The sequence below is a fragment of the Pan paniscus genome, chromosome 7 (genome assembly GCF_029289425.2).
Source record: "Pan paniscus chromosome 7, NHGRI_mPanPan1-v2.0_pri, whole genome shotgun sequence".
NCBI lineage: Eukaryota > Metazoa > Chordata > Mammalia > Primates > Hominidae > Pan > Pan paniscus.
This window is the reverse complement of record NC_073256.2, coordinates 41191442-41205555: the sequence shown is the minus strand read 5'-3', so window position 1 is coordinate 41205555 and position 14114 is coordinate 41191442. Positions and strand designations below refer to the sequence as shown.

The 14114-nt window shown below is 54.5% G+C and overlaps 1 protein-coding gene across 5 annotated transcripts; it reads left to right on the top strand.

Moving 5' to 3' along the window:
- Positions 1-7496: 7496 nt before the first annotated feature.
- EGR3 (early growth response 3) lies at positions 7497-13159 on the top strand. 5 transcript variants are annotated; one of them, XM_008977220.5, is made up of 4 exons: positions 7621-7973; positions 8386-8438; positions 8753-8996; positions 9257-13159. In XM_008977220.5, the coding sequence occupies exons 1-4, from the start codon at positions 7820-7822 to the stop codon at positions 10264-10266; spliced, it is 1461 nt and encodes a 486-aa protein (XP_008975468.2). In that variant the 5' UTR covers positions 7621-7819; the 3' UTR covers positions 10267-13159. The 5 variants fall into 5 exon arrangements, with proteins under 5 accessions (XP_003823637.2, XP_008975468.2, XP_003823638.2 ...); XM_003823590.5 differs by lacking the exon at positions 8753-8996 and having other exon boundaries at positions 7835-7973; XM_034965830.3 differs by lacking the exons at positions 7621-7973; positions 8753-8996 and adding an exon at positions 8060-8241.
- The last annotated feature ends 955 nt before the right edge of the window (positions 13160-14114 follow it).

Below are 14114 nucleotides of genomic sequence, written 5' to 3'. Positions count from 1 at the left end.
CAAGCTGTCATCCCTCCTCCTTCTCCCTGAAGACCCCAGCCCAAGCCCTACAGAGCCCCTAAATTTCATTAGGAACTCTAACAGACGTCTCCTCTCAACCCTTCTGCAATAGAACCAGAAACTCATGAACAGAGCTGGGAGGAACTTAGAGGTAGTTTATCCCAGTCCAACCCCTTCCTAAAGGCCAGGAATAAGAAGGCCTTGGCCTAAAATCATAGATAATTCATAGCAGAACCCAGAATTCCTGATTCCCAGGCCAGGGCTAACACCTGACATTTACCCACACACCACACTTTGCACAAGTCTCACCTTCTAAGATCTTCCTTCTCTCCCTGCCCCAGCCCAGCCAGCCCCAAACTCTCATCCTCTGGACTACCCATGGCAGTGACTCGCTGTCTTGGACTTGTATCTTAGAAGAAGTCTCCAGGACAATCCACTTTGTAAATGTGGATTTTTCAGAAAAGTAAATGGTACTTTTTCTGGCCAGGCACGGTGGCTCATGCCTGTAATCCCAACACTTTGGGAACCCAAGGGAGGCGGATCACCTGAGGTCAGGAGTTTGAGACCAGCCTGGCCAACATGGTGAAACCTCATCTCTACTAAAAATACAAAAAAAAATGGCAAGGCGCGGTGGCTCACACCTGTAATCCCAGCACTTTGGGAGGCCAAGGTTGGCGGATCATGAGATGAAGAGTTCGAGACCAGCCTGGCCAATATGGTGACACCCTGTCTCTACTAAAAATACAAAAATTAGTCGGGCATGGTGGCGCACACCTGTAGTCCCAGCTACTCAGGAGGCTGAGGCAGGAGAATTGCTTGAACCCAGGAGGCGGAGAATTGCTTGAACCCGGGAGGCGGAGGTTGCAGTGAGCCAAGATCACACCACTGCACTCCAGCCTGGGTGACAGAGTGAGACTCAGTCTCAAAAAAAAAAAAAAAAAAAAAAAAAGCCCTGGGTGTGGTGGTGGGCACCTGTAATCCCAGGTACTTGGGAGGCTGAGACAGGAGAATCACTTGAACCCAGAAGGCGAAAGGTTGCAGTGAGCTGAGATTGTGCCATCACACTCCAGCCTGGAGGACAAGAGTGAGACTTCATCGAAAAAAAGGAAAAAAAAATGTTACTTTTTCTTTCTTTCTTTCTTTCTTTCTTCCTTCCTTTCTTTCTTTCTTTCTTTCTTTCTTTTTTCTTTTCCTAGACAAGGTCTCGCTCTGTTGCCCAGGGTGTAGTACAATGGCACAATCTTGACTCATTGCAGCCTCTGCCTCCCAGATTTAAGTGATTCTCCTGCCTCAGCCTCCCAAGTAGCTGTAACTACAGTAGTGTGCCACCATGCCCAGCTAATTTTTGTATTTTTAGTAGAGATGGGGTTTCACCACTTTGGCCAGGCTGGTCGCAAACTCCTGACCTCAAGTGATCCTCCCACCTTGGCCTCCCAAAGTGCTGGGATTACAGGCATGAGCCACCTCATCCCTCCAGTAAATGTTACTATATAATAGGACTTTTTCTCTTTGGTCACTGGACTCTACCTGAAATTACTTAAAGTGTAATCAAAAACACTCTTATTTCAACATCATTATAATGCATTAGTTTGAATTTAGGCACAAACAGGTGTTTAGAAGAGACGTATGTAATTGGCTTGGAGAGGATCCGGTGGCCTCCGAGACAGCCTAGGAAAGGGATAGCCAGGTGCAGAGTGGCACAGTGGCCATTGCACCTACTGAGAGGCCCTGGCAGAAACAGTTCCTCCCTGATTCCCGTGGGAATGGTGAGTACCCTTATTCTCCTCTGGGCTATGGCTTCTCCCCTGCCTCCATGCTGGGTCCAAGGGCGTGCTGGGGTGCGCCTCTCAAGCTTGCCTTTCTCCCACACATTGATTTCTCCACAGACTTCATCCTGGTTCCTCCTCTTACCCACATCTACCACCCCTTTTCTTTCCCTTGACAGCCACAATGGGGACAAAGGATGGAGTTAAGAGCATTCGTTTTAAAGTCACACCGGACGAATTCAACTGTCAGACCAGCCAGGTAGCCTCCAGTAAGCTACTTGGACTCTTAAGACTTGAAAGGGCAGCCCTAAAGCCTTCCTCTCACAGGATTGTTGTAAAGAATGAAGAAAATTATGGCCTGAAACAGTGGCTCATGCCTATAATCCCAGCACTTTGGGAAGCTGAGTCAGGAGTATCACTTGAGGCTAGGAGTTGGAGACCAGCCTGGGGAACATATCAAGACCCCATCTCTACTGAAAAAAAAAAAGTTTTTAATTAGCTGGGCATAGTGACACCCACCTGTAGTCCCAGCTACTGAGGAGGCTAAGGCAGGAGGATTGCTTGAGCCAAGGAGATTAAGGCTGTAGTGAGCCATGATCATGCCATTGCACTCCAGCCTGGACAACAGAACAAGACACTATTTAAAAAAAAAAGAAAGAAAGAAAGAAAGAAAGAAAACTGAAGAAAATGAAATGTGTCCACAAGGCCTGGTCAAGGCAGGCATCAGATATCAGTTGCCCCCATCTTCCATGGCTACAGCCCGGAAGCTCCTGCAGCTCCCGGGACTGGGCTCAGCTCCAACTCCACCAGGAGCACCAGCTTCAAGGTCTTCATGAAGCATGTGGGAATCTGTGGGGCTGCCAACAGCATTCCCTTCCTAAAACTTCTAGGCAAAACCAGCCTAGCCTCTGAGCTGGCTGTCATTATCCAAGAAGTGACAATGACCTCTAGAACGCTAGGCAGGACTGGCCAGGAGGATTCCACTGTGACTTGTCCATCGCCTATGAAGCCCTGTGGCACACCCCAAAATGGAAAGCAACTGAGGACCCTCAAGAGAACTGCCATTCAGGAGCAGTCCCACCAGGGTGGGTTCCGTACACAGGTGCTTAGTGTGATTGGAGGAACCCAGATACTCTCTGCACCCCAAGTCTCCCACTCCTTGACTCTGATATGCCACAACCAGATGTCATCTCACCAGCATTCATGAGCACCTACCACTTTCCAGGCACCACGCTGAGTATTGGGCTTGATTCCTCTGGGTTATATATTACCACCCCTAAGCGTTTTCTTTTAAAATGCAAACACCCTCTGAGAAGGGCAATGCATTAATTAGATTGCTCACACCGCAGACTGAATTAATTCAGGGTATGGGGAGTTCTTTATTATAAGATATCAGAGAAGGACTAGATATCTTTAGCAAACGGGGCAGCTAAAGTTCAGAGGGCACAGGTGACTATAGAAAAAAGGACCAAGACAGCTGTAACTTTGCATTTTTCTACAGTGGATTTCAGTGGCCACATCTCCTTCCTCCTTTGTCCTTAATCAAGACAAACATGCCCATGCCCATAACAAGCAGCAGCAGTCCCCATAAGTGCAGCTGATGAGTTGGACTCCATAGGAGAGAGCGGCCAGGGGCTGGCAGCCCTGGCTCTGCTGCAGAGGAGCCGGCCTGCCTTTCACCATCTCCAGGATGAGGACGCCCTGAATCAGTGCCTACTCGCTCCCCAGCAAGTTCAGGGCTTAGAGTTCAGGTAATTAGGCCCTTGGCAATCTCACCTGAGCCCGCCAATAAAACAGACAAACACCTTCAGCTCCTGTTCAGGAGGGAGAGAGGAAACCAGGAGGGAGGAAACCAGGAGGGAGGAAGGGAAGGAGGAAAACTTTTTTCTATTCTAAGGCTTGGCAACCGGAAGGGAGAATTCATTTACAAAGCAGTCACTCCAACACCCCACTCCTGCTCCACACCCAGGGTTGTCCCCTCCTGCCACAGAACCCTGGACTCCATCTGCCACCATTATCGAGGATGACAGGGGACATCTTTGCAGGCTGCAACCTGAACAGGCACTGGGCACTGAGGGCCTAACCTTGTAGGGCAGGCATTCGCCAGCATGGTTCCTTCCAGCAGAGGAAAGAAGGCTCCCTCCCATTCCAGGAGCCACACCACCCCCAAAAGATGTCTGAAAGGCTGCTCCAGAGTGTTAGAGAGCAACTGAGTGACTTCTTTGAACCCTGCCTTGTGTCACCACCAGCTGTTGAGGGCTCAGCTCAGTTCATGTCTGGGCTCCTTCAGACCGGGGACCATTCCTTAACCATCCCTGGATTGGGACAGTGCCCAGGAGATACTAGGCACACAGATTTCCTTTCCCCCCCTAAATAATCAACATTATTAATACTTCTTGCATATGATCACGCTGGTCTGTGATGGAGTTCCATACCTGGCCTTTTTTACTACCTATATCATCTAAATTTACTCCTGCCACACACGAGAGGGAAGGGCATATCTGTCACAAGGCTGGGTGGGGAAGAATAACAACAATTGCAGTTTATTGGGTGCTTGCTTAAGGGACTGGCAAGTACTCTATGAGGATTATCTAATTTAATTCTTCCTAAGGGGTAGATACTATTATCCCAATTTACAGACAAGGAAACTGAGGCTAAGAAAAAAAAACAGACGTTTGCCCAAGGTCACAGTGAAGCTTTAATGAAGACTTTAATTGAATTGAAAGCTCCCGTTTTATGCAAAGAACTAGTAGAAAGGAGAGGGAAGGAATCGTGTCCCCAGACTCCTATCCAATCTTGCTGACGGGTAAGCAAGCCCTGGTGCAGGTCGGCAAACCTTGCCCCATGCTCTTCTACTTGGAAGCAACAAGTCCAGCGTGCCGAAAAGTGTTGGGAGAGGGGCCGTCTCCTCCAGTTGGGAGTGGCTGCACTCCACCGCCTCTGGGGCCCTGGAAGCTTAAGGATCCCAAATGCTTCCACTGCCTCTGCCTTTCCCAACGCAGGCCCCAATCGAACAGGATAAGGGCTTCTAGCTCCTCACTCTGCAGCCCCTCCTGGGGAGAGATCCTGACAGGTGGAAAGTGGGTGCATCACGGTGGGGTCCTCCAGAGTTGAGCTGGGCGGCCCGGAGGCCTCTCACTTCCTTCCCACCACCCCCGCAGGCTGAGCTCTGCCTCGCGCGGGGAGACATGGGCACTGCAGCCTTCGGGCCTGCAGCTCGCCCAGGACCGCGGACCCCACAGCGTCTCCCGGCCCCAGGCAGGAACCCGTGGAGACCCTCCGCAGCCTCCGGGTGCACGCGCAGCAGGAAGCACTCTGGAGGGGCCAGGTCTGGGACTGGCGCGCCCGAAGCTCGCTGGTTGCCGCCCCTCCCTGGCCCTCCCTGCTGCCGGGCTCTACGGCCAGAGGCCAGAGCCGCTGGCTAATTTTTCACGCCCCCACCCCCACCCCCACCGCCTCCCTGGGTGACGCTACAGCCTGTGCGGTTCCTTTAAAGGCTGCGGGTTCCGTTCTTCTTTCCTTTTCCACTGGATGCCAAAATATGCAAATCTTGGGACCGGAATCTGCAGCCAAATCGAGAAGGAGAAGGGGCGCGGCCGGCGCGTCACCGGATCCGCTCCTTGTATGGCTCTTCCCGGCTTGGCCCGCCGCCCTGCGACCCTCCCCGCAGTCGCCCGGGCCCCTCCCGCACCTAGCCCGGCTCACACCGCCGCCCACGCCCCCCGACCGGCCGCGCGCCCCCCACAAGGGAGGGAGCCGGGGGCGGGAGGCGCAGCCTGCCCTGATTCTGACCGGAGCGCGGGACCGCTGCAGCGCTCTCCCTCCCTGAGCCGCGCTGGCGGAGGACAGCCCGGGGGCGCTCTGGCTCCCTAGTATAGGAGTGGGGAGCCTGGCGGGAGAGGCGGCGGGGGTGGAGAGAGGGGGCTCGCGGGAGGCGGGAATCCCTCCTTTCCTAAGAACTGGAGAAGATGGGGGGAGGCCGGGCCCTCCGGTCCCCAGCCCTCCACTGAGTGGAGGGGAGGGGAGGGGAGCGAGGTTGTCATCCACCTCCACCACAACGTGCAGCTCGGGAGTTCCTCCCACACGTCCCCGGCCCGCGTGGCCCTCCCACGGCGTGAGGCCCGGGGATCCTCTCTTCTTCCTTGTCAACACTCCCACTCCCCCCGAGAAATGCACGTTCCCCCAACCCCGACTCCCCAGCAGGGGACGAGGGATTCACCGCGCCCACGCGGCCACCGAGGAGGGAATCCTCCCCCGCCAAGCCGATGTGATTTGGGGTCGCACCCCCATGCTCCCGCCCTCTCCTCCCCCTCGCCCGCGGGCCGGCTGCGCGCGCCTCGGGAGCAGGCCCCAGGGAGCACAGCAGCCGCCCCCGGGATCTGCTGCCGCTCCGGGAGGTGAAAGCGCTCCGGGTCGGCACACAGGCCGCCCTTGACTGCGGAGCGCTGGCAGGCAGCAATGGGGACAGCCCTGTGGAAGGCGAGGGGGAGGGCAGAGACTAGGGGAGGCCGCCAGTGGCTCAGAGACTGTGGGTTCGGCGTCCTCCTTCTGGAACTCTGGCGGGCCCTTCGCAGGCAGCAGTAGACAGCGACTGCGCCCGGGCCTGCTGGGCCCTCCTGCCATCCTGTGGCCACAGAGGCTGCTTGGAACCGTTAGGGAATTTACTGGGGATTCAGTGCACGTGTTTATCTATCCCTTCAACTTCATTCTTTCCTCTTCACCACGAAAACCGCACATCCTCGACCCCATATGGATGGGGCTCTTGTCTTTGGCGCAACTGCTGGGGTGCTCCGAATCTCCTCGCCACTGCGCTCAGCCTAGAGTCAGCGCCGGGTCAGGGGCCCAGGGAGGGGCAGGGGCGGCGAATCAGAGTGAAGTTGGCACAAAAGTTCTTGGGATATTGGACCAAGGAATTCTGACAAGTTGAAACACCCCCCCAACCCTGCGCGCACCCCTCCTTCCCCCCACAAAGGGAAGCACTCCCTTTCTCTTAATCTCGGATAGGATCCCGAACGCTGGAGCCGCTGAGGTAGCAGGGGCGCAACGCACGCCTTCCGGGTTCCCCAGCAGTTCCCGGGCTGCAAAGGGACTTCGCCAGATGTTTTCAACTCTCTTTCTAACTGCTGGGGTGTTGGAGACCACTTGCAAACAACCCCACCCCACCGCCCACCTCCCCCCAATGCGCTCTCCTAATGCAAACCTCAAATAAACACACACAATGAGTTACTGGTGTTTCGACTCCACGCTACGCGCTTTGCGCTTTGCATGCAGCTGTATCCTTCTTTCCTCTCTCTTCTCGCATTCTTCTTGTTTCTTCTCCCCTTCTCTTTTTTTCAAGAGCCGCGAGCGGTGCGGGCGCCGCACGTTGGCTGCGGCCCGCTTCCTGCTTTCTAATGTTCCATTGTGAGGAGCTTCCATTGTGACGTCGCGCCCCTTCGGCTGGGCTTTGTCTGTCCATATATGGGCAGCTACGTCACGGAGCTTTCCCGGGGCTCAGATAAATAGGCTGGTGGAGTTCCCTGGCTGGGAGCTTTTGGGCAGCAGTGAGCTTGCTAGGAAGCGGCGGGGCTGGTGGTGGTGGTAGCAGCGGCGGCAGCGGCGGCAGAGGCGGCGGCGGCGGCGGCGGCGGCGGCGGTGGCGGTGGCGGTGGCAGATCGGGGGGCGGGGGGGCGGCGGGCGCGTGTCTGTTTGTGAGATCAATACTGAGGCCGCGTCCGACCCCCTTGAGCCGAGATCCCCCCCAGCCCAGCCCCCACCCCACCCCCCGCACACGCCCCACCCCCCCCCCACGACCCAGCCTCATACCGCACCAGCTGAGGCACCCAAGAGGATTACCCCCTGGGGCCCTCTCCCGCCCCCCAAAAAAGAGAAGATCCCCTCTCCTGGCCCATCCCTTCCCTTCTTCCCTCCCCCCTCCCCCCGAACTTTCCCTCTCGCATGCTTTTCCCCTGCACCACGGATCGCCTCTCGGATGCCGCTTGCCTGGAAGCTGCGTTAGGAGCGAGCGGCGGCGGTGGCGGCGGTGGCGGCGGCGGCGGCAGCTCGGGAGTGCTATGACCGGCAAACTCGCCGAGAAGCTGCCGGTGACCATGAGCAGTTTGCTAAACCAACTGCCTGACAATCTGTACCCCGAGGAGATCCCCAGCGCGCTCAACCTCTTCTCCGGCAGCAGCGACTCGGTAGTCCATTACAATCAGATGGCTACAGGTAAGGGCGGCGGGGAGGCGGCGAGGCAGCGAGGAAGGAAGGGGAGAGGAAGAGGAGGAGGGGACGACCTGGTGATGGATGGATGGATGGATGGATGGATGGATGGATAAATGGATGGAGAGATGGGGGCGCGCTGGGAATTTTGCGGGGGGCGAGTTGCTTTTCCCACCCACTCCTCCCGCCCTCCTCGATCGAGAAGGCTAGGTTGGCGACGCCACGGTAGAGGCTTCGGTTCTCCCGGGTGGGGGCAGCCGCCGACCGGAGGGAGGTAGGTGCGAGCGGCTCTGGGGTTCTCCCTCACCACGCAGGGGGCCCGATCGCTGGGCTACGCGCAAGGCGTGGTGCTGTCGCCCTCTTCCCGGGAGGAGCCCGGCGTCTTTTTCACCCGCGCTCTCCCCCCTTACTCCCTCAGCCTCCCACCCGGGATGGAGCCATGTGCGGCGTGGAGTCCCCGCGGTGGGAGAGGTACTGCGACGCTGCCTTTCCGGGGCGTTCAGCAAAGCCGTGGGGGTGTGGGACGGCGGGGAGAAGGAGGGGGTTCACCCGCGGGGCGAGGGCCTGCCACGGGGGACGATCCCGGGGCCGGGGAGCTGGGGAAGGGCGGCCTCTCCCGCCATGGAGACACCGGCCGGTTTTCCGCCGCTCTCCACCCTCCCTAGCTGGGGCTAGGATTTTCCCCTCCAGCAAGAGCCTAAAGCTCCTTCATGCCCGAGGAGGCTGGGGCCGGGGTAGGTGAAGGGAGAGCTCCCTTTGAGGGCGACACCCTTCTACGCTCCGAGGACAAAGCGTCGGAGCGCTCTGGGTCGGCGACCCGGGAGCAGCGCGCGTGGGGGGCATCGCCGGGGAGGGAAAGGCGCGGCGTCCTGGAGCGGACAGGGCCAAGGGAAGAGGCCGAGTTGTGTGCGGTGGAGAGCGAGAGCCCAGCGCGCTCCGGGTCTGAAACTACCTGTAGCTGCAGCTACCTGCCCGCCCCACCTCGGGAAGAACAACAATGCTTCTCGCGCGCGCGCGCGTGTGTGTGTGGTACGTGAGTGTGTGCGCGGCTTGTGCGCTGTGTGTGCAGCAGCCACTCCACACCCCGATCCGTAGTATTTTGCTATATCCAGGTTGCGCCCGGGAGCGCGGCACCGCCCGCTTTGCGCCGGGCTCAGCGTTCCTCTTACCCCATGCGCTACGCCCTCCACCCGGCCGCACCCTCCGCACCTGGGCAAGGACCAGGGCGCCGCGGCCCGGAGCCGGATCGGCTTCACTCACCCCTCCCCTCTCTCCCCCGCTCTCCGCAGAGAATGTAATGGACATCGGTCTGACCAACGAGAAGCCCAACCCGGAACTCTCTTACTCCGGCTCCTTCCAGCCAGCCCCCGGCAACAAGACCGTGACCTACTTGGGAAAGTTCGCCTTCGACTCCCCTTCCAACTGGTGCCAGGACAACATCATTAGCCTCATGAGCGCCGGCATCTTGGGGGTGCCCCCGGCTTCAGGGGCGCTCAGCACGCAGACGTCCACGGCCAGCATGGTGCAGCCACCGCAGGGTGACGTGGAGGCCATGTATCCCGCGCTACCCCCCTACTCCAACTGCGGCGACCTCTACTCAGAGCCCGTGTCTTTCCACGACCCCCAGGGCAATCCCGGGCTCGCCTATTCCCCCCAGGATTACCAATCGGCCAAGCCGGCGTTGGACAGCAATCTCTTCCCCATGATTCCTGACTACAACCTCTACCACCACCCCAACGACATGGGCTCCATTCCGGAGCACAAGCCCTTCCAGGGCATGGACCCCATCCGGGTCAACCCGCCCCCTATTACCCCTCTGGAGACCATCAAGGCATTCAAAGACAAGCAGATCCACCCGGGCTTTGGCAGCCTGCCCCAGCCGCCGCTCACCCTCAAGCCCATCCGGCCCCGCAAGTACCCCAACCGGCCTAGCAAGACACCGCTCCACGAACGGCCCCACGCGTGCCCGGCCGAGGGCTGCGACCGCCGTTTCAGCCGTTCGGACGAGCTGACCCGGCACCTGCGCATCCACACGGGCCACAAGCCCTTCCAGTGCCGGATCTGCATGCGGAGCTTCAGCCGCAGCGACCACCTCACCACTCACATCCGCACTCATACGGGCGAGAAGCCCTTTGCCTGCGAGTTCTGCGGGCGCAAGTTTGCGCGCAGCGACGAGCGCAAGCGCCACGCCAAGATCCACCTCAAGCAAAAGGAGAAGAAGGCGGAGAAGGGCGGTGCACCCGCTGCATCCTCGGCGCCCCCCGTGTCGCTGGCCCCCGTGGTCACCACCTGCGCCTGAGGATCGGGCCCCCAGATCCCCACTTTTCCCCTCCAGTGCCTCCCGGCTGCTAGCCTGAAAGCAGCGGGAAAGCCAGCCACGGAGGCGTAGGGGCCGCGCCCTGGCCTCTCCATGGACGTGCGGCCCCTTGCTCCCCTTCGATGCCCCCGGTTCCCAACCTTTCACGCCGGCCAGCGGTCAGGGGCCAGGGCTGGAGGCGCCTTCCCCTCGCGGTCCCCCACTTAGCCAAGGCGTGGGGGCGGAAAGGTGGCGTCTAGCCCGCTTTGTTCAGTTCGGATCGCCTTGATCCAGGGGCCGCCGGGCCGCGCCAAGGACCTGCAAGGGACTGAAGGCGGAGCCCATCCAACCCTCGCCCGACCCAAACACCTCATTGTTTCCCCCACGTCTCCCTCTATACCCCCTCGAAGACTCGAGAGGGGGAGGGGGTAAGGAGCGCACCAAAGCGCAGAGCTTGCTGCCCGCCGCACGCACGCGCGCCTGCGTGCGGGGATGCGCGCGAGTGTGTGCGTGCTCGCGTGTGTGTGTATGTGTGTGTGTGAGTGTGTGTGTGCGCGCGCGCAAGCGTGTGTGTTGAAGACTCTTGAGCTGAACTGGGCTGTGTTTACCCCAAACTCTTCCCCACCTCGGGTCCCCATGACGCTGGGAGATGTCCCATGCTGGGGGTCCGCACGTGGCTGGAGGAGGTGGTCTTCCATCCGCTCTGAAATCATGTTTCTTAGAGAAATGCCTCGGATGCCGCCGACGCGGTGCTGCTGCCGCCGCTTCGGGTTTGGCCCCTCAGAACCCCTCCTTTTCTGAGCGCTTCCCTCTTAGGCCTCAGGGCAGTTTGATCTGTGGGGAGAAAGAGCAGCCATCGCTGAGCCTGCCTTTTAAAATATATGTGTATTTCCTTAGCGCCACTCTAAGAAATCTATGTTCCTGAGTTTGCCCTCTGCCCTCCCACTCCTTCCCCTTCTCCCCTCTAAACCTTCTCCCATCTCTTTCAAAATCTTTTCCCAGAAAGGCAGGCTTCAACCAGCCACTCCAGCTTTGTGTCTTCTCTCAATTACATAGCAATTTCTCCTTCCCACCATCATGGGGAAGCTGGCTCTGCTTTTGCCCTTTGCCATCACCAACACAACAGATAGAATTTAAATATAAGTATATGGTGTGCGTGTGTATGTATGTGTATGTATATGCATGCATGTGTATAAAGATGCACATGCGTACATATACATAACATACACACAATATGTATTCCTAGCAAAATAAAATCTCTAAGGTACTTGGTTATCCAGTGCAGTGCACCGGAATAAAGAGAATTTGTAGGCGTATACAGCTTTAAATGATTTATTTTTTATGAAAATGTTAACTGATGAGATTATATCTACATACGTGTGTTATGTGTGTGGATATAGATACACACATATCTGTACATATACGTGTGAGTGTACATATATACACATATACACATCTATGTATGGATATGTGTGTGGATATAGATACACACATATCTGTACATATACGTGTGAGTGTACATATATACACATATACACATCTATGTATGGATATGTGTGTATACACATATACACATCTCTGTCCAAAATTTCCTCAAAGATATGGGGATTTTTTCATGAATCCATGTTGATGAATGAGGTGTCTCCTTTCCATACCCAGTCTCACCTTCTCCCCACCCTACCTCACCTCTTCTCAGGCACCCCTCTTCCCCAGCTGTCCTGCCAGCCCTTCTCGTACAGGGTGGCTCCTTTGAAGTGGAGTAATAGGGAAGGTTGCTCTCTGCCACAGCTTGCAGCATGGTCTTGACTGAATGTACTGTTCCTGTTAGCGTTATTTCTCCTGTGGTCAGTAAGCTGCCCAGAGAGAAGGAACAAAGGTCTGGAGTTTACAGAATGTCTGTTTTTAAAGTCACTTTATGCGTTTTCCACTTTTTTTTTTAAGAAAAAGAAGTACCATTTTTGTTTTGTTTTGTTTTGATTTTTGGTGGTGGATAAATAATACTAAAAGGACTCTAGTGGAAAGGGGGGATATCGAAGAGCAGGGGGTTGTGAATTTCCAGGTACTTGGACTTTTTGTAGAAGGAGAGAGAAGAAGATGAAGTTTGCCAGGAGGGCCCATATTTTTTCAGCTGAAGGGTAAAATCTTTCTTTGCAGAGACAGTATTTTGCTGAATACTTTTTATAATGTGATGATTATTAAAAAAGCAAAAATTTTGGTCACTTCCAAGCTAGAAGGAGGAATCAGATACCCTTTAATATTTTTTCCTCGCTCCTTCTGGTATATGCATGTCACTGCATGATAATTGAGTTTTCCTTTGTTTTAATAAAACTGTTCTCAGACATTAAGCTAAACTAAGAGAAAAATAACTTTGTTGCCAAAAGGTTGTGCTATCCAGATTTTTTATATGTCTGCATGTTTTAAAAAAAAAAAGCAACAAAAGAAAATGCACTCTAACTTATGTGAACTGAGAGAAAAAAATCAGGTTTTAAACAGGAAAACCTATGGGGAATGATATTTTTTGAAAGACTTTTGTATAAAGTTGAGTACTTAGAAAAAAGACAAACCAGATGTAATATATTTTGTGGATGTTTTTATTTCTTGGATTTATAGTACCTTATACTAAGGTTAAAAAAAAATGCTTGATATTGTGAAAAGGTGAAATTCTTCACCAACATTTCATTTGCTCCTTTGTCATATTGTAATGCCAATATAATATAGTTAATGAAAACAGCATTTTTAAAAACCGAAATATTGAAATGGTGTAATGTTGTACCATTTGCACTGTGAGCAAATGCTAATACAGTAAATATATTGTGTTTGCTGACAATCAGCCGGCCTATAAATCTCCTTATTTTATTTCTTGTTTTTATAGCATAAAGCTTTAGTTTGGCCTGTTTTTTGTCTTGGTTTGTTTTTGGCTGGTGGTTTGTTTGATAGGTTGTTATGCCTAATTTTGCTGTTCTTCCTCTGAAAACTCTCAAAGTGGAAATGTGGAACTTGGTGTTATTGGAAGTAGGTCAGAATTTTGTGCAAGGTTCTGGTGTTTCAAATAGTTTTGAGTGTTTACTGTGGTACCAGGAGAATAGAATTCCCCTCCACCCTTCTGTAAGCCTCACACTGCCAGAGGGATTAGGCGAACAGGTTAGGTAAATTCATGGGAGTCAGGGCTGGTGACTGGGAATCTTCTAGAACCTTCTTTCCAGCTTCCAATGGGTATTTGGGGGTAGAAGGGAGGAGATCTCCTGGTTTATGAACAATTTCTCTAGAGACAGTCTTAGGGAATGCCAGAACAGGACCCTGGAGGGCCTGTCAGCCACACTGAGTAGTTCTCTTGCCAAAGATTTTGAAGCCTGAAAAACAGGTGGAGACTTGACCGAGGTTCTTCAGGGTTGGCAAGATGACCAGAAAGATTGGCAGCTCTTCTGTGGTCAGATAACTGGAAAAAATCAGCTTTTAAACTTCTATAATTTTAATCCCGCTTGGATGGGATTCCTCTAGGCCTCACTATTTGGAGCTGCCTGGTAAAGGTGAACCTCGCTGAAAACCAGCTCCTATGAATGACCCAGGGATCCAATGCCTTGAAAGGAAGAAAGGACATTTGGGATTTGGAAAACACACAGGGAATGTTTGCATAGCCTCAAACTGCCATACCTTATGATTCTACCTCCCATAAAAGCAATGCTTCTCCTATCCTCCAAGCTGTTTTCCCTAGAACATTCCTCCTCCTTAACTTAATTTGCCAGCCCTAGAGCTGTCTCCATTTCTCTTGAGGAAAATGTATCCTCCACTTCTTTCCTGTGTCTGCATCTGCATTTTGCACCCCTCACCTTTTTCCCCATAGTCCTTAGAAG